General features: G+C 47.8%; 1 protein-coding gene across 2 annotated transcripts in view; it reads left to right on the top strand.

The window, feature by feature from the left end:
• The window catches only part of Sod2 (superoxide dismutase 2), a 155,402-nt gene that overhangs the window by 111,958 nt on the left and 17,607 nt on the right, over nt 1-25,837 (top strand). For both annotated transcript variants that reach the window (XM_050172386.3, XM_055067016.1), the window contains exons 3-4: nt 6,059-6,175; nt 23,344-23,523. In XM_050172386.3, the coding sequence (XP_050028343.1) occupies nt 6,059-6,175; nt 23,344-23,523 (297 nt within the window). The remainder of the gene's footprint in view (nt 1-6,058; nt 6,176-23,343; nt 23,524-25,837) is intronic.

Below are 25,837 nucleotides of genomic sequence, written 5' to 3'. Positions count from 1 at the left end.
CGTATTCGTCGTTGTACTGGGTGTCTTTTTTTGTCATCGTAGTCTTCACGTCGTCGTTCGTCGGTAACGGGGGATGTGGAGAAGTTAGAGTATTGGCAACCTCACCCCGGAGGTCACTGCGGCTAGTATCCCCGTCCAGGGCTAGGGGATCTGCCCCTAGTGATGTCGGCAAAACTGCGATGAGTCGGTGAATTGTAGCGCGCAGGAGATGGAGAAGGAGAACGTGGTCAGGGCGTTGTTGTATTTTGTGGCTGACCGTTCGCAGGAGCGTCGTCGTTGCAAGCGTGTCAACTGTCGTACGAAAAATAAGCATAGTTGGCAGGAAAGCTTAGGTGTTGAGCGGCGCGATAGTTTTTCCATTTGTGGCAAACTCCATAGACGTGTCCAGCTTCGCCAGAATAGTAGCACACTGGCACACGGTCGGCGATGCGCCACAAATCGGTTTTCCGATACTCCATGGAGCCAAGGAGTGGTGTGCACATGTCGAAAATACAGCATTGTTTGTGCTGGCATGATCGGCGGGGTCGGTAGAGTCGACGAGGGTGACGGTGTTGGCTCTGTTTGTGGCGTAGGTGGTGTTGTAGTTGTGGGTGTCAACGGCGTTAAAGTTGCGTTGATTGGACGGCAAACAGCCTCCACATAAGTGAGACGTCGCGGAACGTTCCCACAGTCTGGTGCTGAAAAAGCTTGCCCCCTCCTTGACTTGCTCCAGGACCACATCAGCAACAAAAGATAACGCTGGCATCGGTTCCGTAGGCGCAACAACAAAGCTGAGCTGCCGAAGCTCTTCTCGCACCACCTCTCGGACAACTTCACACAGAGACATGGCGTTACTCGCAGCCAGTACGGAAGTGTTCGCCGCCGAGTTGCTCATGTCATGCTGGCGGTATCCTTGCGGCAGGGCCCGTTCAATAGCTGTAGCCTCTTTTGTGAACTGTGCCATTGTTGTCGGTGGATTTCTCACAAGGCACGCAAACAGTTGCTCCTTCACTCCTCGCAAGAAGTATCACAGCTTTCTTTCCCCTGGCATGTCTGGGTCTGCCCTACGGAAAAGACGGGCCATGTCTTCCAAGAACATAGTAACACTCTCATTGGGTTTTTGAACGCGGATTTCAAGGAGACGCTGCGCGTTTTCCCTCCTGTCGACGCTTGAAAAGGTATCCAGCTGCTGTGCGCGGAAGTCGTCCCACGTGGCAAAGCTCCTCTCCCAGTTTACGTACTACATACGAGCATTGTCCTTCAAATAGAAATAGACGCTCGAGAGTTTGTCGGCCGAGCTGGTCTCATGGTTGTACTGGGCGATGCGCTCAAACTGGTCTAGCCAATCTTGTACGTTTTCAAAGGTATCACCATGAAAGCTCTCCAGGACCATAGGATTCTGTCGTGTTACTTGCGATGGAGCTGCGGTGGCCATGTTATTTGTAGGACGCAAACGATTTCTCGAAGTTTCTTGCAGGGGACTGGACTCTGGCGCTAAGCCCGAGGCGAAGCTAAGGCGACGGCTGAACCGGTGGACCGGTGTTTCGATGCGCGATGGTGATTCCGGGCTCGATCGTTGGCTTCGCAAAGGGGTGCCAAGCATGAAGAATACCCCGCACCTCCACCAGTGTAACGACGTGGGATCGACGAGTATGCGGAGCAGCACCGCCAAGAAATGCACTTTATCAGTCATCCAAGGGATAAACGACGTCTTCTTCGTTTCCCCGCTTCACCTAAAAACCCGCGCTACTTCAGCGTCGTCCCCACTGGCGCATACCCGCTGCATTATGGTTGTGCCAAATATAGTTGTGTCAATATCCTTCACTGCTTAATCCCTCATTTGCATAACATTTTGCTGGAGGTTGCTGTTCCCCGTCCTCGCCACTTAACTCCGGAGCGGCCACACCGTCCAGCTGTTCCCCATGGCTCCAAGTCACACCTTGTCTGCATCTACACCTGCCACTCCAACAACAGTCTACATCGTGGTTACCAGTACCCACTACCTTGGCATATTCTTCAGAGAAGGTAACGACGTTGAGGACTGACTCGGCATGTGTGAGGGTGTTAGCGAAAACAACCGCTGGAACCCTACCATAATGCTTGCAAATGTAAAATTCTGCTTGGGCGGAACACTGCATGTCTGGTGTCGGACTCATTAGGACGAGTTGTCTAGCTGGGATGCCTTCAAGGACAAGCTCTGTGACCTCTTTGAAAACCCGTCTGGTCGCCAGTTGGCTCCTAAAAAGAGCTTGCTATTAGAATGCAGTCTTCCACTGAATCGTATGTCTGATACATGCAAGACGTGCTCGCTCTTTGTTGGAGAGCCGACGAGAAAATGGCCGAGGTTGACAAAGTAGGCCATGTCCTAAAAGGGATCGCGAACGATGCCTTCAACTTGTTGGTCTACAGTGTTTCCACCATCGACATCATTGTGAAGGAATGGCACCGCCTCAAGCTGGCCAAAAGCCGCCGCACCATTCCACAGTTCTCCCGCCTCCCAAACACAGCTACGATGTAATCCTGCACCAACCTTACCATTGCACGTCCCTCCAATACAAATGTGACATGTATAGTTTGCTGCAAGCTCGAGGCTGCAAGTCCGGCCCCATTGTATCTGTGCCCATTTGACCACACCACTGACCAAACAGCACCAGCAATCTCCCTCATCCATGTAGTTGTATGGCAGGAATTTGCCAACCTCGGTTTTCCTGCTGCCTGCTCTGTTTCCCCACCTGATGCCAGACCGGCGCCAACAGCTGTTTGTCCCAACGACTTGTATTCTCCATGATTTTGCAACCCTATTGTGTTGAGAACTGTGGACAACAAACTAATCTGCTTCCGTTTCCACTGAATTGGCCATGTAGCTCGCCACTACCACACCTCTTTTGACTATGGAGTGATTTATCCTTATTCTTTTATGAAGTAGTGATGTGTAGAAGTATTGCCGCATGGCAGATGGAAATCCACAATATTTACAACTTCACTGTGAACTATGTAATTATGAAAAGTAGACGAAACTCGGCACAGTGATAGTCGTCTTAGCGGCCAATTTCAGTATGATTTGTATTGGGATAGGTCCAGTAAAACAAAAGTTACAGCCATTTTCTGTAACTATACTCCCTCCGTAGACGGCCATGGATTGACAGCAGACAGGAATTCTGCAACGTTTACAACTTCACTGTGAACTAATTATGACAAGTAAATGAAACTCAGTGTAATGATAGTTGTCTTAGCAGCCAATTTCAGTATGATTTTTTCCAAGATGCCTACGTTGGGTTGAGAGCTACGGGGCATTCATGAGAAACTGGAGATTTTTTTTTATGTGCCCACGTGACACATAGATGGATGGACATCGACCACCGCCAGAGGGTAGCTATATACAGCTTCGATGTCAAAATAAAATTCACACAGAATTTCCTCTGGGAGTTGTCTAAATATGCAGAAGCATTGTGCCACTCGCTCTTCTCCATGCAGCCTGGTGTCATGATCAATGTAATGAAACTTGGTCAGGCCAGTACTAGCGACAGCCCAGTAGCAACATGGTGCCAACACCAGCACAAGGAGCAGTGATGATGTTCCAATCATTATAAGCCATTATCGCTCTTGAGTGCCTTATCCATCCGCATCCAACCATTATGAATTGTGACCAAACGTACTCGGGCGGGCGGCTTCGCATGGCACCACTACACTGGCCACACCTTGAAACTGACCTGCGATGCCGACAGAGTGCCGACTGCTGAGAACTTCTCGTGCTGTGTACTCGCCGCTTACTTAGCTTTGAAGAGAGACTCATGGGCCCGTATCTTGAAAGCAGCTACAAAAGTGGCAGAGTAGGCGTGTGCTGAAAGCTCCGCGAGCGCTGTGTTCTCGCCGCTTCGTTGGTGTTGAAGTGAGAGGCAGCGCAAAGTTGAATTCGCTCGCTGCTGCTAGTGCTCTCTCGAAAGCAGCAGTCTTACGGGACAGATGGACGCTTTTCCCATTCAGTTAACATAAAAATGCTTACACATTTTAAAAATATCTCTTGGGCCACTATTCACATCCAGCGGCCACAACGAAGGGCTAGCGAACATTGTTTAACTGCGCGAACAAACGAACCTCATCTCACTGTTGTGTAAATAAACTGAGGTGTCACTGACACATTCTTGTCCCTTCTTTCTAATATGGTACGCCTCGAGTAGCTCTCTGGCTCGGCTTTCTCGGCAGCGGCACAAAATCTTTACTTCCTTCATGTTCGGCTTGCACGTGCACGCCAAGCATCAATCAAGCTGATCATGAAGGAAGTAAAGATATTGTGCCGCTGCCGAGATAGCCGAGGCAGAGAGCTACTCGAGGCGTACCATATTAGAAAGAAGGGACAAGAATGTGTCAGTGACACCTCAGTTTATTTACACAACAGTGAGATGAGTTTTATTGATGAGCGTAGGTAGGTCGCGTTTTGCTTATACAAGGTTTTACTTTTCTTTTATCTTGCCTTTTTTTGCGCACGCGCAGTGGTGTATGTCGGGGGTGTACTTATATGTGGTCGTTGTGGAATAAACATTAGTTGCAAGTCTGCGCCCGTCCATGTCCCTTGCTGTCTTTGTGGTTCGTTTGTTCACGCAGTTAAACAATGTTTGCTAATATCTACCAACTCGCCCAACAACAAGTTCTTCTAAACCAAAGGCTAGGCTCACTGGTGGGAGCATATTGGCCCTTCCTGATTTTTTCCGCCAATTTCTTGCGCTGTTTCAAGCATAATAACATTCTTTGTTGTCTAAACAATGTCAATTGTAATTACTTTATTGTTACACAATTACAGTAGACTCGCTTTAAGACGAACTTAAAGAGACAATGAAAAGTTTTTCTTTTTGGGGGGGGGGGGAGGGGGGGTGGTACGGCATAAAAATAATTTATTTAGCTGAACCTAATAGAAAACTGTTTTCAAGTGATACTCTTGCTTGGCATCCTCCAGTCCGTGATGGACTTTTCACGCTTCTGTGCAATTTGGCGAGCAACCACAAACGATGTCATCTCACCAAGTGATCTAAAAAGTTATTCTGCACCTTTGTGCTGCTGGAAATAGCTCGCTAGGGAGTTAAAACAGTAATCTGCTGCCTCACCGGTCATGAGTGCAGGCTCCAAGCTTGGCGAAAGTAGAAAGAAGTGTGCTGAATGCGCAGCAAAGCAACGCAACCTAGATGAAAGTCTACGTGACGTTACGCGAGGTGGGGAAGGAGAAGCGAGGCAAAGTCGCGCTGGGTTGACCTTCTCTGGCAGTTGCTACAGTTTTCGCTTGCGATACGGAGGTACTGGGTTCATGTCATGATAACATCGTCCTCACGCACTGTACGCTAAGGGTACGAGTGAAAGCGTGCCATGGTGAGCCGACATTGGCGGCTCAATCTCACGTGCGCATAAGAGAAAATGGTGGGAGAGGTGGGGGAGGGATTGCGCCATCTTCCATTGCACGCATGCCACCGGGGAGGGAAGGAGGGGGGTATTGTACTTCGACCACACACGGTTGCGCCGGCTTTATCTTGGTCGCAATCTGCTTTGGGGGCACAGTCTAGGTGGGCCGATGGCTCGTAGCTTTGCGTGCGCTGTGTTTTCGCCGCCCAATTTTGCTAGAAGGGACAGACAGCGTGAAGGTCACTTTGCTTGCAGGTGCTGCCGTGATTCCTCAAGCCAGCATTTTGACATCGAACGTCTGCGGTCATCGAGTGTGATGCATTCATGTTTACCTGTGCACGCTGACACTACGCTTTAAGTTAGTAAGCGAATGTTTACAAAGGGGCATTCTACTCCGGCATCTGCTGTATATGGCGCAGCCATGCAAGCCCTGTCTTGAATATGATCTGCTATGCAGACAGTCTTGGCACACGGAGGGCCAATAGCTTTGTATGTGCCATAGCACCCATATGCTTGCGCGTTACCTGCATTCATGAAGGGAAACGTCCCTGTCTCTTTTTGTTTCTTCCTCTTGTTTTTGCCACTGTCCGTGGGCGATGTGTGCCGCATGCCTCCAGTAGCGTGCCTGCATGTGTCTGGGATGACCAGATTGGTTTGTATGCAATGCCACTTTTTTGTCTGCTTGACACAGACTGTACCCAGAGTATCATCTCGGCAGCAGCTGCAATCAAGTTTAATGGTGGTGGACACTTGAACCACAGCATCTACTGGACAAACCTGTCGCCCAATGGTGGTGGGGAGCCCACAGGTAGGTGTCACTTGAGAGCTTTTTCATGCACGTTTATTCTCCACAGGTAAACAATGTTGGCAGTGTCCCTTTTTACTTCATTATTTTAAGGCAGATTTATTATACATTGTTCTAACTTAATCTCATTTGATGATTGGTATCCGTTGTGGCAGGTACCGCCTTTGTGCAGTGCAGGATAGCCTACACATCAGCACACGCAAAGGGAACAATCATGCAGATGCAGTCTTTCAAATGTGTTTGCAATGAGGCATGCTTGAGAATTCAAACCGTTTTCACTCACATTTATTGCTCATGCCGCCTGCAAGAACTCAAATTCGAAGTCTGCAGAGTGTGACCCACCCCCACAGGGGCGTCGTGTAAGCAAGCATTTGATATGTTGCGACCCCCCATTTGCGAACACATGAGGGTTGGACCCTCCCGCGTGTGCACGACTTAGCCGTTTTCGGGGAAAAGAGGATCCTGGGGGTTGAGCCAGTGTCGATTGCTTGGACCTTTGTGGCCCCTCGGCAGAGGCAATGCACCTCTTAGGCCTTGGGTTCACGTAGACGGCACCCTCGGACTGACCCAACCCGAGGAAATCGGTAGTTACCTTTTCCTTTCCTTCTACAATCTTCGTCTTTCTCTCTTACGTTCAATCTTTCCTGTCTTCTAATCACTTCCATTTACTCCCAACTTTCCAGGCAGCGAGGATTAACCTTGTGTGTCATAACCACCTTTGACAATGAGCAAAACTAGAACAAAGTGAAAGCAGGAGCCAACGTTTCGACAAGTGGACTTGTCTTCTTCGAGGCGGCTGAGACGGCGATCAAGTTGACGCACAAAATGGCAGGGTCGGTGCAAAAGCTTCGTTGAAAGGGCCTAATGTAGAAGAAATACATTCTTCTACATTGGGCCCTTTCTTTCAACGAAGCTTTCGCACCGATCCTGCCATTTTGTGCGTCAACTTGATCGCCATCTCAGCTTGCCAGTCTCAAGTGGCGCCGGTCCGGTCGTTTGTGTTCTTCTGTCCTGGTCTATTGCACCTTGCTCTTTACACATTCAAGCATGAACCAACTAGCCCAAGCAAGAGTTTTACACAAAAGATGGGTACGTGGTGGAAGGATGATTGCAGACAATTATGAAGGAGACAAAATAAAGCTTGGGGCAAACTACGTGAATGTCCTACGGCTGAAAATGTAATAGAATTTAAACATGTTAAATCCCAGGGAAGGGGGCAGGATGACAGGCAAAGAGGGCAAGCTGGGAGAGGTTTTCCTTGGGTATAAATTCGTATACTCAAGAGTAAAAAATATAGGATGGGCTAAGAAAGCTAAAGGGACAAAAAATCCATCTGTTGTCCCTAGTGAACGACGAAGCGAATAGCTTGGAACACCAAGCTGATGCTCTGGCGAACACTTCGAGCACATATCTAGTTCCAGTCATTATTCCAAGGCATTCCCACAAAGAAATAGCGGAGCACAAGACCATCAACCGAAAATAGACAGAACGAATCCTATAACATCCCTTCTAATATGGACGAGTTGCGATCCTCCTTGACTGCATGTCAAAGCTCTCTACCTAGACCAGACAGATTCATGTATGACATGATTAAACACCTCCACAGTGTAGAGGTCGCCACAGTTCAGCCTCGTTTGTTAGGCTGCCACCAGAGTGTGGCGTCCCGTGTGATCTGTGTGTGTGTGTCTCTATATATGTTCGGGCCCAATAAAGAAGGGGCATTCCCTTTTCGTCCAAGCAAGCGACTGTACGTTCCGGTCCGTCCCTGCGCGCTCGTGCCCCGCACGGCACCAACCACGCGACATGGTGTCAACAGTGGCCGGATAACGCCCCCCTGCTTAGTGGCTTAGGGGTTTCCATTTGCACGTTGACAGATATGTGCTCCCGTTTTGGTCTCATTAGCGGCTGTCGCGGGATTGTGGTGTGCTCCTTGCCTAGTATGAAGTTTACGATGCTAACACACCGCATGTTCACGTTTTTCCGTGCTATATGTCATTTGCATGACGACCGAGTTGAAAACAAGGCATATGTCTGTGTTGTTTGCATTTGTGTGTTGTAAATTACTTCCTATTGTGGAAGTTCTGGCAGTCTTATTATGCAAGGAGTACGAACGTAAACATATAAACATATTTCTGTGTGTCTGAAATTTTGAATTTCCCATAATAGCCTTTACGACTGATAAGCGGGCTACACAGCCTGTGTGAATCAGCTACCTTTTGTTGCGACCCTCTTCCATGTGGTAGACTGATGCATGGTGCGCATTTATTTCTGTACTGTTGTAAAAACCATTTGTTTATTCACCCAATACAAATGTACTGCTTCTTCGCCGCAGTACATTTTAGTTACACGCCGAAGGATACTAAAAGTGGGAGGGGTCCGCTATCACCCAGCATAGTATGTCCACTCAGGCGACCTGAGAGGCGGCGGTTGCGCGAGTGTAATTAAAGAACTCTTTTTATGTCCAGTGACAGTGGCCCCTTTCCACTTTTAGTATGCTTCACCGCAGTACATAGGTGTATTGCAAAAAGGTAATAATAAAAAGCTCAATTATGCAACGTTTCTTTCGTAGCTTGCTACACCGCAATACAGGGGTGTAGCATCGTGCAGTAAAGCATACTAAGAGTGGAAAGGGCACATAGGTTTACTCACTATTTTCAATTGTGATATAATTTGCAAGTGCATCTGTGCTCTTGGTAAGCTTTATTGACAATTCTTTGTACATTACAAATTCATATTGCCGGGAAGCTTACTAAGGCACATTCCCCATTTGGCAATGCATTATTCACCTTCAATGCAGGAGCACATTGCGGATTCATGCCTATGCTTCTGGCTGGACTGCACGTGCTCTTTGAGAATTGATTCGTTGTTCATAAGCGCACTAGTACTTTACTCTAAACTGGAGGGCTCAAGTTGATATGAAAGCACAATTTTTATTAAGGGGACAAGATGTTGCCAAGATGGTTGCAGCACAGCTTTTTTTTTATCTTCCAGGCACCTTTTCTACTTGAAGCTTCCATTGCAGTGTTTCAAACATCATTGAACCAGCACATAGCGTATATAAATATTGGACACTGATTGGGAACATCACCTAAGTTCATGCCTATATATAGTAAAAAGATGTAGCACGACCAGACAAAATAAAAGTAGGGGGTGGGCTGTAGCAATACTAAGTGTTAAATGGTGCTTTATCCTTTCTGTTGAGTTTTCTGTTTTGTGCTTCTTATGGATCCTCCACAGTAACCATTAGAGTGCCGAACGTGAGCTTGTTGGTCTCAGATCTCATGGTTGTTACTAACAAAACAGTGTGATAAACAAACAAGGGCTTGGAGGCATCCAGTCACCTTGCATATCTCATGGTGTTGCTACATGAGCACCGTGAGCCTCCAGACCAACTAGGAAGGGAAATTTGTTGCAATCACTTCAGAACTGTATTGCAACCAAACGAACAGTGCTCTCAATGACAACTTTTGGACAGTAGAATGCTTGCACCCAGCAAAGTCTAAGAAGGAAGCATTCAGGATGTGCAAGTGGGCCTTTTGAAGTTGGCATCATTGCTGAAGGGGCTTTGCCTGCTGCCCTCTTTATGGATACACAAAGATGATTTCCTCTTTGAGAGGGATTGTTTCAGATGTCGTTACATGGCAACAATGCTGGGTGTATAGTAGCAGAGAAGATTGTCTTTGCCCACTGTCAATAATATGTTCCTTTTCCCGTGCCCCTGTGGAAGTGCCTACTTTTTGGACACAAAGTGCTCTCCATGCATGCATGCATTTTTAGCTTGCAAAGATGTCTATTACCCTTTGCCTCAAGCTGGTCCTTGTTGATGTCACCCAAGAAGGCATTGCGGAGTATGGCGATGCGGATTACAAGTCAGTGTTGATGCCAGTGAAACCAGATTAATGGAGCTGCCGTTTATTTCTGTCCACTCCATCTTCATCCAGTTACAATGAGCAGTTCTTTGTCCAAACAGAAGGCATATGTAGTTGGTCATGCATAGCCTGCGCACTAAGACTTGTTGGCGTGCCTGAGAACCTTAGCAGTGTCTATATGCAAAAACATTCTGATGTGTTGATGACTTCCTTCTCTTTATCACACTTTGCCTGATGAAGCCAGCAACTTGGTCAATTAGATGTTCAACAGGCTTCCCATTAGTTTTCCCAGCGTCTCCTTTACCAGGGTGCTGCTCATAGATGTCTGTTTTCTTGACCTTGCACTGCACTTAAACCACGGCCACACCTGCTGAACCTATAGTATGTGATCAGAAAAGTGCTATACATCACGTTGCTCCAAACTCATGACATGTGCTACAAGGCCTTGAGGAACACCCTCATTAATTTCCGCCCTCATCATACTGAATGAAGCTTCGCATGACAAGTGCGACAATTGACATCTGCTGGTTTTTCAGTGCTATTCCTGTCCAGCTTGCTGAAAGCTATCCCAAGTGTTTCAAAAGCAGGACTGCTGCCGGACAAGAAGTGCATAAAGCTAGGGTAGCTATAACCATATATGTCACACAAAATGAAGAAGGCCACTGAGTGTACAGGCGGTTTAATTCTTATCCAACAAGCTTGGTTCTCCCTTTGCAAGTGAGTAAACCCAACATGCCCCAAAGACATGGCCTGTGACAAACTATGTGCCAGATGCTGTGTCCCCTGCAAAGCCGAAGATGTGTACAACATCCTGACACCCGCAGTGGCTTCTACACTTGGCAAACAGGCCAAGTGTAGAAGAACGACCGCCTCTACTAATATGCTAATAACATGAAAACATGCAGAAATTTGGCTATTCATTGGGCCCAACTGCAGGTGCAAGCCACTCTTCCACCAGATGTGTGTTGTTCACAGGAATTGGAGGTATACAAATACAGACAAAAACAATGATGTTTGAAAGTAGTAGAGTTGAACTATATTCTGTACAAACAGTGCTACTTGCAGCGCTGGTACCTTGTAGCTACAATTCATGGCTGTCCCATCATGCAAAGGCACTATTCTTGAATTATTAACTTCTATTTATATTTATGGTGGCCATATATTGCAAGTACATATCCACATTGTGTGCAATATGGTTAAATGATGTCAACTATGATAGCCATTCCTAATCGGAGATGGAACAAAAGAACTAATATAGGCAACAAATTGTAATTCAAAAAGACAACCCGTGCACAGGATAAGTGACAGACTTCCTTTTATTGAACAAAATCAGATGTGTCACACGTCACCAGCAGTGGGTAGCAAACTTGCAAGCTTGGGTGACAGAGGCAAAACTTAGCAAAATGCTACACTCATACTCAAATGTAAAACGGCCTATGACACAAAAAACGACATTATATTGTACTGAATGAAAGGGCAAGACTCCATCCAAGAACACATTATGGCACCACATAACTGACATGGTGTAAAAGATGTTAACACGCCCTCCCCACAAAAAAAGAAACTGAAAACATGCCTTAAAAGGCAATGTGCAGCGTCTGAAAGCAAGAAAAAACAACCCAAAAAGGTTTCGCTAAGTCTTTCAATGATTAAAATTGTCAAACTGTCTTGTCGCGTCCTAATGGATCTGCATTGTGTACTAGGGTGTTCTGATAAGGAAGTTTCAGCAAGTGTATTGGAAAGCAGTGTTCCCAGTCTGTGTCCAATATTTCGAATTTAAAGAGGTAAATTAAAGTATTAGCTTGCATAATGCCATTATAACAGCTTTCCACCTCTAACATTTTTTTATCCCAGTTGTAAAAAGATGGGAATTTCTTTTTGAACAGAACTTTTTAAACTATATTTAACAGGCGAACCAAATACATCATAAAAGTGGCATTTCTCATCTGCAACAACCTCAATGTACTTGAAATTCAGCATATTGGGACATGGAGGAAGCCATAAAAATGCAATAACAGCCCGAGAGAGTTCTCTGCAACTAGGTGAAGAAATTGGCACATACCTGCAACATTTATTGATATCTAGAGTGAACTTTAACATCCAACACAATATAGGCTCTTTCGGGACTGTTTATAACGTTTTGTGCCAGCGCACATACGTTAACACTATTCAGTTCTTTCACGCCGTGTCGATGTATGCCGAATTGCATTAACAGGACGTGAGCAGCACAGTAATCGCAAGGGCGTTTTGTTTCCTCTTGAGGGCATCGCGCTGCGTATCGTTAGCAGTAGTGGTGGAATACGACTCCATCTCACAGGTTCCGATCTTGTCGGCATGGGCGCATGGGTTTCGCCCAGCGATCCTCGCAGCGTAAACTGTCGCACCGGCGTAGATCCCGATTCCTATCAATCGGCAGGGCGGAGAGGGCGCTTCCATGGATGGTATGGATAGTCGCGTCACCCTCGGCTCGCGACCGCGCCAGCACATAGTTACGCCAGTTTCATGTAGCCGCGTCTGCGTGCCAGCCACGACGAAACGGCCACGGCGTTGGCCACGACCCACAACAAGCTACGCGAAACCGCTGGTGATGAGAGTACGTTGTTAGGCATGACGCCACGGCGCGTCCCCGCAGCCGGCAGCCAATAGTGTGGCGCTGCGGTTGCCATGCGTTGTCCCCAGGGGTAGCACTAGGGTGGCTAGAAGGGGAGGTGTGAATACCGGCGGCGCTTTCCTTCGGGCGCGCGTGACCCCCTTGCGCACCGATGCCACCAGGGGGAACGTGGCGCTGCTGCTCGCGGCGTGGTATTACGGCGTGGTACTCCCGTGCTGGCCTGCGCCCTCCGCTGCCAGTTGGTCTCGTCGTCTGTTTTGGAGTGTTCCTCCCGACATTCCGTCATTCGAGGGCGAGATGCTGTGGACCACCAAAGTTATGTTGAGCACCGCAGCGACGCACGGCTAGTTTATTACGTTGCAGGTTATGTGGCGAGAAGGCGTGTTTTGCCCACACATTGTGAAGACTGCGAAGCACCATAAAGGCAATATCCCCAGAGAGCTTCCACCAGAGGCATCCAAAGAGTGGGACCTTGAGGGCCTTTTATATCCCTCAGAATCGTTCTATAAGCTGGACAATGCCCTTGAAAACAAGCTCACTCGTTTATTCAGTGTAAAACCCGCCGTGGTTGGTCAGTGGCTATGGTGTTGGGCTGCTGAGCACGAGGTCGTGGGATCGAATCCCGGCCACGGCGGCCGCATTTCGATGGGGGCGAAATGTGAAAACACCCGTGTACTTAGATCTAGGTGCACGTTAAAGAACCCCAGGTGGTCAAAATTTCCGGAGCCCTCCACTCATAATCAGAAAGTGGTTTTGGCACGTAGAACCCTATAATTTTTAATTCAGTGTAACACGCTAGCATGCCAAAGCTGCGGCCGAGATTTTGCAGTCAATTGGTTAAATGTCAAAGATTGGTTCCCTAGACCATTCTGCTACCCTGAAAGCCTCAGTTATACGTTTTTATTGCCTCACAAGGATTCACTTTTTGCTTAAAGGTGTCAATCAGCAGAGCAGTGAGAAGAAACGGAAAACACTGAAACCTTGTGTGTTGTAAATTTTTTTGCTCACTTGTAAATAAACGATTTCATGACCAGATCTGTTGCTTCACTGTCTGCAATCATAGTAAATTCCTTATATGAGCGTCAAAATGACATGCTACAGGTCTGCAAGTGCAGACAAAAAGTGGTTTGTAAATACGTCCAGACTTTATCAGGTAATGTCTGCAGTTTACAGGTCTTACGGCACGCATAGGGTGATTGACTGCTGATCTCGAAGATGACGGTCGCATTTTCAGGGAGGCGATATGCAAGGCGCCCGTGTGCCGTATGATGTCAGTGCGCGTTAAAGAACCCGAAGTGCTCGAAATTATTTCGAAGCCCCCCACTAGCCCCTAACACCCAAAGCCAGCTCACGAAATGCGCACAGACGAAACGCGTTTTAATCTCGATACAGTGCGAACTGGGCCCGTAAAATTTCACAGGAGTAATGATGTGGGCTGACATAACATTGTTGTCATGGTAAAGATTCATTCTTTGACGCTCGCAGAAAGCGCGCGATAGCCGAAACGGGCTCACTTTCACTTCGGTGGTAGAGATGCAGCTGACGTGAGGCTGGCGAGGCGCTCATTTCGGCTGCGTGCTTACCCCGCCTTAGAGGGACCTTACCCCGCCTTGGTCAACAGCGCCGCCCCGCGGCATCGGTGCGCTGTGGGGTCACGTTTGCGCCGCCGGTATTCACACCTCCCCTTCTAGCCACCCTAGTAGCACACTCTCAAGTTCAACAAATGGCCACAGAGGGCGAAAAAATCGACCGCGCGCCGCTGCTAACAAAGCCGACGTAGTAGCGTCACCTCGGGATTCGTTCGTTAGTTCCAACATTTCCCGGTAGAGGCGTCGTAATAAGCGCAATTTTATTTTACAAACTTTCTCTTACAATTACCGAAGCATTTTCTTTTACATAAGAACAGTGCAAAATTATCATTGCTAATTAGATATTGTACTCTTTGTTAGTGAGTTTATTGTTTCTTTGCCATTATAAACGCAAATAGCGTTCAGCATCATCGATCTTTCACGTGACCTCTGGCCTGGATTTAAAATTTTTACCGGTATTTCCGAGTGCACGGCGGCACGGATTCATTCGTTCGTACACTCAAGACTGGTTGCTTCTTTGTTTCTAAAACTAGTTTCTTGCGCTTCGATGTCTCGCGTTATTTAACTTGGGGTGAAGTTACGTGTTTGCAAGCGTACATGTAAGCCCGGCAGTTGGGTTTCGGTCGTGAGCCATTCGGAACAGGTCTGCATCGAAACGGGAGCTGGATTTTGCTGCGGCTGACAACGGCAACAACGGTGAGTCGTTTAACACCGCTGCTTGAATCGTTATATAATATCCGTCTCATTACCTTCCAGGCGGGCACAAGTTAACGAACTAGATCCTGCATTACATATGGGCAGTGAGGATCTCAGTTGCTGTTTCCTAAATAAACCTTTACTTGCGAGGCTGTCGTTTGGTTTACACACACAACCAGGAAAGAAAGAGCGATATCGGAACGCGCGTCTCATTTTTCATGTTATTGTAGCCGTGGTTGTAGGTGACTGAGTAGCCTTATCAATATACATATTAAACTTTTTTTTCGAGTCGGCCGGCAACGTCTTTCGTCCACCAAACCGAACAATCCTTTGGTAAAATGAAGTGAAAGTACAGAATTTAATGTATTAAACAGTTGCAAGCATGATAATTCACCCATATTTCGTACTTGTTGGTTCCAAATGTTCTTGCTGTTCAGATTGGTTTACCGTAGGGCATTTATTTTTGCAGTAGTGAAGCGGTGCATCACGTTCGTGCAGAAAAATAATGCATCAGTTCTAATAGCTTCATGACTTTCATGCATTTGCTTGTGGAACTAGCAGTGTGATCACTTCTAGTGTATAAATGAACCCACAAATGTTCTCATTTGTGATCTGAATAGTACTTGCGCTGTTGACATGCATTGTAGTTAGGCAGACATCAATTTTATGGACAATAGCAATATTTATTTAACATGCTGCTTAAGCACCCTAGAATAGACAGTGTACATTTGCATGTGTTCTGTAGTTGCAAATCATTACAACATATATGTCACACCTTTTTGCATTTCATATTGCAAAAATTTGCTTTTTCAATTTCTGATTCAGTCAAAATTTCTGTTCCAGACATGCAGTAATGAGGACGGCACCAGTATAAAGCAACACACTCCACGCACTAAACAGAAGCCGCTGCCTGCTACAACAAGGTCATTGTGTGGACATTGGCTACTACTACAAGGTAAACAACACATGGTTCAGAAATAAATATGTTTGATATATGCTGTATTGGCTTGCTGTTTGCAGCAGATATGAATGTTTGTTCATATTTATGGTTCAGTATAATTGGTTCGAACATATAAAACACACATAAATTTGGCTAATCTGTGCTGTATCTCATGTGTCACCGTTTTGCCCCAACAGAGTCTATGCCAAGCACATCTTGGTCATCACAGGAGCTCCTATCTGCGCCAACAGGAAGAGGCTGGAGCCGAATTTGCAAGGCTTTTACACCAAGAACAAAGAAGCACATGCAGAAGAATATGAATGAGATATCAAGTCTGCAGAGCACTGTGTCAAGACTGAAAACAGCTTCAGCCACCATTCCACCAGCACGTACATTTGGCTGAGTCATCCAGGTAACTCAAGAAGGACTTTCTAGAAATTCTTCATCTTCAGATGCACCTGCAACATCTGACCAAGCACGGACGACGCTGGCCAAAAGATTGAGTTCCATCAGTTTGCCCTTAATCAGCTTCCTAGCCAGGTTAATTCCGTTTGTGCCAAGTGTAATTTTCTTCTATAAATGCAAGCTTTCTCATTGCCCATTTTTGTTAGAGGTCATTCATCCTCATCCAAATATAAAGGTCAACCGATTCTTCGCTGATACTTAATACCAGTCACTGTCTAGCAGCCTAACATATCTGTAGCAGTATCTTCTAGTGCATGTTGTCATGCGCAATTCCTCTCCTGAAATAGCTGATGCAGCATCGGCATGCGCCTTGCATTAACCTATGCACATGTGCTGTGCACCATTTTACCTTTCTTGATGTTTTTAGCCTTCAATGCTTGCAGAGCAGAGTGGCTTCTCTCTTGAATGCAAGCTTTCTCATTTTCCATATTCCTAGTCTCGATGATTGCTCCTCTTCCTTGATAGCCTGGGTCTTTGTGCAAGCTACAGTGAAAGTGATTGATTGCAGAATCTGGTTTTGCTGCCACACTTGGTTGTGGTAACTGTGTTACGTTTCTCAGATGTGGGGGCCTGGTCAGTTGCATTGGTAAGCAGTCCCTCGAGGTAAGCATTTGCTCCTGCAGTCCGCAAAGCGACATAGACTCCCAGTATACACACACCGTAACTGGTGCGCCCCGTTCGTTCTGGCCTGCTACAGCCATGGGCAAATTGTGCTTGTGGCCTACTTTGGCCATGATTTGCTCAAAACGGAGACCAGCATATGTGCTTACATGGTTCGAAGTGTATGAAGTTGATAGCCGTATGGGTGGAAAGGCCCGCAAGAATGGCTGCCGAAGGTGATGCCCACAAAAGCGACTTGTCCACATTGCGACAAAGTGGGACACAAAGTGTGAGCCACACATAGCGGCCCCCGAAAGAAAATAAATGTGCAGGTTGGAAAGGAGTTAACGCTAAAATGCCGGGTAGTCCATGTCGCTGTGTTGGTTGCGGCAGCAGATGCCTGCGTCACCTGATTGCTTCGCAATGGAAGTTGCTCATCTTCAACGGCAACTGTTGGTTCAAACAGGTGCGAGGCTCTGTCCAATCTGTTTGTACCACAGGTTGTCGCTCGTTACCAGACCACCACATGTGACAAAGGCAAGCATTATGCCTGTAAGATGGTTCATAGCCAAGGTATAATGTATTGTCTGAACCTCATGCGGTGACTGATTGCTGTTTAATTTTGCTGTTATGTCATTTGGTTACGGTCGCAGTTTTATGTTTTTCGAATATTGCGGCCTGGTCGGTTGCACTGGGAAGCAGCCTCTCGTAGTAAGCATTTGATCCTGCAGTCTGCACAGCGACATAGACTCCCAATTTACGCACACCATGATTCGTGCTCCCCGTTCACCCTTTCCTGCTGCAGCCATGGGCAAATTGTGCCTCTGGCCTTTCTCGGCCGCGATTAGGCATGAACGGAGACCAGCATAAGTGCTTACATGGTCGGACGTGTATGAAGTTGGGTGGAAAGGCCCGCAAAAGTGGCTGATGAAGGTGATGCCCACGAAAGCGACTTGTCCATATTGAGACAATGTGGGACACCAAGTGTGAGCCACACATTAGCGGCCTCCAAAAGAAAAGAAACATGCAGCTGGAAAGGAGTCAATGCTAAAATGATGGGTAATCCATGTCGCTGTGTAGGCTGCGTCACCCGATTGCTTTGCACTGCAAGTTGCTCATCTTTAACGGCGACTGTCGCCGCAAACAGGTGGAACACTCTGTCCAATCTGTTTCTGCTGCTGTTTGTTGCTCGTTAGTAGACCACCACGTGCGACGAAGGCAGGCACTACGCCTGTAGGTAGGCAGCTCAATGTACCCTAAGAGACCCGTGTATGTGAATGCTCACTGTTGCCATATGGTTCGTCGCCAATGTATAATGTATTGTCTGAACCTCATGCGGTGACTGATTGCAGTTTAATTTTGCTGTTATGTCACTTGGTTATGGTTGCAGTGTTATGTTTTTAGAATATTGCGGCCTGGTCGGTTGCACTGGGAAGCAGTCTCTCGAAGTAAGCATTCGCTCCTGCAGCCTGCACAGCGACATAGACTCCCAATTTTCATGCACCGTGATTCGTGCTCCCCGTTCGCGCTTTCCTGCTGCAGCAATGGGTATATTGTGCCTCTGGCCTTTCTCGGCCGCGATTAGGCATGAACGGAGACTAGCATACGTGCTTACATAGTCCGATGCGTATGAAGTTGATAGCCAGATGGTTGGAAAGGCCCGCAAAAGTAGCTCATGGAGGCGATGCCCACGAAAGCGACTTGTCCATAGTGAGACAATGTGAGACACCAAGTGTGAGCCACACATTAGCGGCCCCCGAAAGAAAAGAAACGTGCAGGTTGGAAAGGAGTGAACGGCTAAAATCTGGGGTAGTCCATGTCGCTGTGTAGGCTGCGGCAGCAGATGCCTGCGTCTCCCGATAGCTTCGATTTGGGCATTTTTTACGGCGACTGTCGCTGCAAACAAGTGGCACACTCTGTCCAATATGTTTCCGCTGCTGGTTGTTGCTCGTTAACCTGACCACCACGTGCGACGACGACGGTGAGCCGTTTACGAGCTCGCGTCAATGATTCCAGCGTATCTCGACATGCAAATTTTATTTCTGCTATTGCACGAGAATGTACACTGCTTGTCTTCTGCCAATAAAGTCGCGCGTTCTGTTCACTCACTTGTGGCTTGTTTGTATGGGCGTCAGTAGAGGCTCTTGGCAATTAGAACGCATCAGCTACGCGGTAGCGAAGGCATTGAGGCATGCCGCATAGCCTGCAGGGCAAGCACGGCGCGTACCAGCGTACGCGACCGGCAAAAAACGGCCATATTGAATTTTGCTCTAAAAAAAAAAAAATTTGCACTTCCGCTTCCGGATTGAGCAACGTCATCTGGCGTCCCCCAAAGTAAGTTCCATGCGCTGCCGCTGCTTATTTTCGAACCACGGTGGAAGCTACAGTTTCCCTTCTCTAAGTTTGTTCTTTATTCTATGTTGTCCCTTCTGGATGTTCCAAATACGCTGCCCGGCCCGACGCTCCGCCTGCAACTTCTGCAAAAAGAAAGGCCACTTTGCCGAAGTATGCCGCTCGCAGAAGTTCAAGCAGTACAAGCTCAGCTCCGTTCACCTGCACGCCGTCGCGACGCCCACCTCGGCAAAGTTCGACGTCACCGTTGACGACTACATGGCGCAGTTCAAGGTCGACTCCGGAGCCGAAGTATCTGCTGTTCCCAGCGACTTTCCTACCTTGCCTGCCAAACTCGACCAAGTCGACACTCTGCTCACTGGCCCGGGAGGACAGCCACTGCGCGTGCTGGGCTCGTATGTGGCACGACTTCAGTGGCAAAGGAAAGCAAGCTGTCAGCGCCTCTACGTGATCCAGTCTCTCACTGTGCCTCTTCTGGGACTGCCTGCGCTCCAAGCCCTCCAAGTAGTTCGGTTTCTTGATCAACTCAAGACTTCAAAAGCGACGCTGCACGCCGAGCTCTTCAATGGATTGGGCACCCTCAAGGATGAATACAACATCCGGTTGAAACCCGATGCCGTACCTTTCTCACTAAGCGTACCTCGCAGGATCCCCATCCCGCTGCTCGAGATCGTCCGCCGCGAGCTGGACAAATTGGAAAGCGCAGGCGTGATCCGTAGGGTCGACAAGCCAACACCATGGTGCTCGGGTCTCGTCGTCGCCCGGAAAGGCGATGGTTCCTACCGCCTCTGCGTCGACTTAACACAACTCAATAAGGTCGTCCTTCGTGAAAGACATATTCTGCCAACTGTCGAGCAAGTCCTTGGCCTCCTCGGTGATGCAACAGTTTTTTCGAAGCTGGACGCGACCGCAATTTTAGCTTCCACCAGGTGAAGCTCTCTGAAGACTCCCAAGAGCTTACGACATTCATCACCCCATATGGCCGATACTGCTTCTGCCAGCTCCCCTTTGGCATCACCTCCGCACCAGAGTACTTCCAAAAGCAGATGGCAAGAATCCTGGAGGGCCAAGAAGGAGTCGCCAATATGATAGACAATATTTTGGTTTTTAGACGCACCCGCCAGGAACATGACACCAGACTGAGCCAGGTGCTATCTCGCCTTGCACAAGCAGGTATCACATTGAACCAGGACAAGTGTCGTTTTGGGGTTCCCGAGGTCTCCTTCCTCGGAGTTGTCGTCTCAGCACAGGGCATCAGGCCAGATCCGGGCAAGGTCGAAGCAGTCAAAGCCATGGAAGCTCCAACGGACGTTGCTGGCGTTAGAAGACTGCTCGGAATGGTGAACCATCTTGCCAGGTTATTGCCACACATCTCGGACGTCACAGCTCCCATCAGAGCCTTACTGAACAAGTCTGCGAGTTGGGTGTGGCAGCACGAGCAAGAGGCAGCATTCGAGAAAATCAAGGAACTCTTGACGTCAGACAGGTGCATGGCCAAGTACCACCCGTCGTACGCCACTACGGTGTCTGCTGATGCAAGCTCATTCGGACTCGGCGCAGTTTTGCTAAAGACGCAACCCTCAGGAGAGCGCCGCCCTGTCGCGTTTGCCTCGAGGTCAATGACCAATACCGAGCAGCGTTACAGCCAGACTGAAAAAGAAGCTTTGGCAACGACGTGGGCTATTCAAAGGTTCGACGAGTTCGTCCGTGGCATCCCCTTCAATGTCGTGACCACCTGCCACTCGTTTCGCTTCTCGGCAAGATGGAACTGGACATGTTGCCGCCTCGTATTCAGAGACTACGGCTGAAGACCATGCGATACCAGTTCCATATGCTGCACGTGCCAGGAAAGCTTTGTCGCGCATCACCTACAAGCCACCCACTCCTCTAGACACGATCGAACTTTTTGCAGCACAGGTAGTCGGCTGCACGTCGGAAGTCTTGCCACTCAGCCCTAAAGACGTGCGACAGGCACAAGAGTCCGATGGTGAGTGCAAAGCCCTCGCTTCCTACTGCCAGAATGGTTGGCCTAAAAGGACCACGATACCACTGCACCTCTCAAAGTACGCCTCTGTGGCAGACGAGCTCTCTGTCTGCGACGGAGTTCTGTTGAAAGGCGCCCGGATAGTCATCCCATTGTCCCTTCGGCCAGCGGTCTTGACGCTGTTGCATGAAGGTCATCAGGGGGATCAACAGGACCAAAGCCCTAGCTCGGGAGTCAGTTTGGTGGCCCAGTATCTCGACAGACATCGCCTCTCTCGTTGCCAACTGTGAACAGTGCGCTTCCACCCGCGTGAACTTTGCCGAGCCCCTGCTCTCCACGGCCCTACCTGGACATCCCTGGGAGTTCCTTGGAATGGACTTGTTCCACCTCAACGGCCAGACGTTCATTCTGGTGGTGGACTATTACTCAAGGTTCCCCGAGGTGGCGACCCTGAGGAGCACGACAGCTCAGGCAGTCATTGACGCTCTCAAATCCATCTTTGCCCGCCATGGAATCCCGCAAGAAGTCAGGTCAGACAGCGGCCCACCGTTCTCGTCGCAAGAGTTCGAGGCATTTGCAGCGTCATATGGCTTTAACCACAGGACCAGCAGTCCACACTACGCTCAATCGAACGGAGAGGCGGAGAGGATGGTGCGTACTATCAAGGACCTGTTTCGCAAGTCAAAGGATCCTTATCTGGCTCTGCTCAGCTATAGGGACACTCCGGGAGTCAACGGCTTTAGTCCAGCCCAGCTGTTGATGGGACGTCAACTCAGAACCAGAGTCCCAAAGCAAGGCTCCCAGCTATGTCCCAACTGGCCCCCAACGAAAGAAGTCGTCACCAAGGATGTGACTTACAAGCAAAAGCAGGCCGACGACTACAACAGGCATCATGGAGCTTGAGACTTACCGCCACTCCAAACAGGTCAGCGCATCTGGGTGCGACCTGATCAAGTGCAGGCTACAGTCCTCAGTCCGGGGCAAAAACCAAGAAGCTACGTGGTCGAAACGGAGCGAGGTGGCACCCTACAGCGCAACCGGCATCACCTAGTGCCTTTTGGGCCTACTGCCTCCGGAGAGGAACCACCACCACTGCAGCAAGTTCGCTGTCAGGAGCCTCGGCCTGCCAACATCGTGGAATCGACGGTCCCCCTCGGACAGTCTGGGCAACAGTCCCCTGCAGCCAGGGACCGCAGTGAAGGTGTGACACGAACACGTTACGGCCGGCCTATTGTTCCGCCGCGCCACTTGAACTTGTGAAACTTTTGATGTGTTTGGCTTCCTGAATCTCTCCCGTCTAACCTCCAATGCTTCAAGGGGGGAGATGTAGAGGTCGCCACAGTTCAGCCTCCTTTGTTAGGCTGCCACCAGAGTGTGGCGCCCCCTGTGATCTGTGTGTGTGTGTCTCTATATATGTTCGGGCCCAATAAAGAAGGGGCATTCCCTTTTCGTCCAAGCAAGCGGCTGTACGTTTCGGTCCGTCCCTGCGCGCTCGTGCCATGCGCGGCACCAACCACGCAACACACAGTGGCACTCAAATAACTCTGCTCACACTTTTCAATGCTGTAGGGGCTGCTGGGCACTTTCCTATCGCATGGAGAGAATCCCTCACGGTTCCAGTTGTAAAACAAAGTCAAGGTCCCACATTAGTAATAAGTTATGCACTCAAAAGTGCAAGGAGGTCATATTCGTAGTTATGCAAAAATAATTTCTAATGAAGAACTGTTTAGAATGTCTTTCCACAAACAGTTTGGGAGTGTAACAGACTGCCATTTTCAGTGGTCTATTTTGTGCTTTGTAATAAAATGTTACTGCCCGCTATGATTTCCCCTGCATGTTAACAGTGTGTGTAAATTCTAGGTTTCCTTACTGTATTGTAATTTTGCTTTTTGTATTTGTCTCAAAATTAACGTTGATTGTTAGCCATGAACCAACTTCATGTCGTGTACTATGGCCACTGTGAGGCCTTTAATGTACCATGGGTATTGCATCAATAAATAAAACGTTTCCTTGCCGTTCACACACCAGTGGTGCCATGAAAACTTGACCCAAATGTGGTGCGCAGGTGACTTGCTGGAGGCAATCAGGGCGGACTTTGGAAGCTTCGAGGCTCTCAAGACCCTGATGTCTGCCCGTGCAGTAGGGGTGCAGGGCTCTGGCTGGGCCTGGCTTGGCTACAACCCCAAGACACAGAAGCTACAAGTGGCCAACACTTTCAACCAGGACTCCCTAATTGACGCTGAAGGTCAGTGGACCTTACCGAAGAGGCTGGCAATGTGTCATTGGAACATGTATTCCTCCTCTGATCTTTTGTGTGGTCCCTGCCCTTTACTGTATTGCACAAATGCAGTTTTCTAATTTGCTTCAAGATCCATGCTCTTTAAGATGGGTGTTTTTTTTGCATGGAGGAGATGGCGGGGGCCTTCTTAGTATTAAATAGTTGTTTTACTCTGGAAACTTGTTTATCATTTGATGATTGTAGCAGCTTCCATTGCTAGAAAAGCAGCCTTGCGCTTGTTGGTTTTCCGTACTGGTGTTAACAGTGCAAAACGTAACAGATGTGGGCAAATGTATAAAAAGCCGTGTTTCTTTCAGCTAAACTAAAAGTCAGCGCTTGTGGTATTTACTTCTCGTGTCCTGTCCCTTCTACGTTTCACGCTGTTAACACCAAGCTTCCACAAGACAAGCATAATTTTTATTTATGTGTTTAACAGAAAAAAGGGATATTGAGGCATTATGGTTGGATGCCAGATCTGTGATGCCTAGCCATAATCGATGAAAATGCCCCCGGTTCTTCAATCGCTTCACTTTCAAAACTGTACTCAGCTCTAGTCCTGCTCTAATCTTGCCGGAACTGCGATTTAGTGACAACAAGGTTGCTTTCTTTCGTTGCCACGTGCTAACAAGTAAAAAAGGATTCTAGCTACGCACCCGCTGACATTGACAAAATGAACAGCAAATCATCTAGTTTAATTGCAGCTTTTGAAGTTGACTTCGAGAATCACTCACCTGAAGAAAACTGCCATATTGTTTTGTGACAAATTAAAGGAAACAAATCACGCACATACACAAATGAGCAAAACTTTGGTTTACTTGCAGTGTAAAAAAATGCTTAAACGGACACTGAAGGCAAATTCTAAGCCAACCTAAAGTGATATTTTAATGCTTGAAAACTTCCAAGGCATCAGTATTATCAAGAGCAGCACTTTTGTAAATGATAAATTGAGGTAAATTTAGGGCGTCATTTGAGACTGTCAGGACATTCTAGTTCTTTGCGCCACAATGTCTTAATGCCTCATTATAATTGTGTTACAGTACTCAACCAGTGATAATAAAAAAGGCATTGCATTGTATTTTAACACAGCAGAAGATACCACTTGTGCACTTATTCGATTCTTCAAAAAAGAACTTAACGACATCACCCGACCCCTGCGCTTTCACGTCTTGGTAGTTTCAGTGGGCCGTAGTGCTGCGGTGGCTCTGCTGGCACTTGTGCTAACTGCAAGCACCAGCCATCTGTCTTTAGATGCCGGCTTTCAGGCACTGTTTTACTCCCCAACAGCTTGTTAATTCACGAGCTCATTCTAATTCACAACACTAATTTGAAATTTCAGATAATTCGAAGTAGCCGCTGAAGCCTGTCCAACAATGTATTGAAAGCAATATGTAATGCATCGCGCTAATCGACACTCAAATTCGCACCACCACTGATAATTCGAACTCCGTGCCATCGTGGATGGGGAGAGTGCTAGTGTACGGGAGCACGTTGGCGATGCTGGTGTCACCGCGCGGGCCACCCAGCTTTGTTCTTTCCTTCTGCGACCCTTTGTTTAGGCCCGAGTGGAGAGAGACTCGTTTGCGCCAGGCCAGGCACAGCCAATGCCTTTGTTGCAGGTCAGTTCTCTCCCTCTCTCAAGACCTTTAAGATTAAAAGGCAGACACGGCGATGCATGTTTCTTTTTCTTTCTTTTTTTTTTCATTTTACATCTGGAGGCTATGCTTTTTCTCTATGAGGTGTTCTGCCGAGAAGCGGCTCCAGGTAATGTAGAAAAATATGGTGGCCGTGACATTGATCAGCGCTCACAGTACCAAAAAAGCATGGCTTTTTTAACAAGCTAACAGAACTTAAAGGAATTAAGGAGTTGTGAATTAACAAGCTTTTACTGTGGTAGATTTCGGATTTAGTCAGGGAAGAAGTTATGTAGATCCAACATGCATGTTAGAATCTATGTGAAGTGAAGCTTTAGTAATGCGGTTAACTAAATGCTTTACAACTCATGGTGATGCACATCATTTTTACTTTCATCCTATGCAACAAGCAATCTTGTGAAATGTTCTTGTTTATCCACCACAAAGGCCACAACCTTATTATCATCCATTCTTTATTTTTATCTGCTGAATCATTTACAAGCTGTGCTGAAATGCAAACTCCACTTGAATTGGATGCACAGTGTGTGACCCAGACATAGCGATGTCACAAGAGTAAAGGCAATGTATGATGTTTTTCTTTCTGAGAAACCCGTACGGGTTTCCTGTGTTGCTTCATGCTACAGTCGAGT

This window comes from Dermacentor andersoni, chromosome 6 (assembly GCF_023375885.2).
Source record: "Dermacentor andersoni chromosome 6, qqDerAnde1_hic_scaffold, whole genome shotgun sequence".
Lineage (NCBI taxonomy): Eukaryota > Metazoa > Arthropoda > Arachnida > Ixodida > Ixodidae > Dermacentor > Dermacentor andersoni.
Note: the sequence above shows the minus strand (reverse complement) of the source record. Positions and strands in the feature narration are given on the sequence as shown.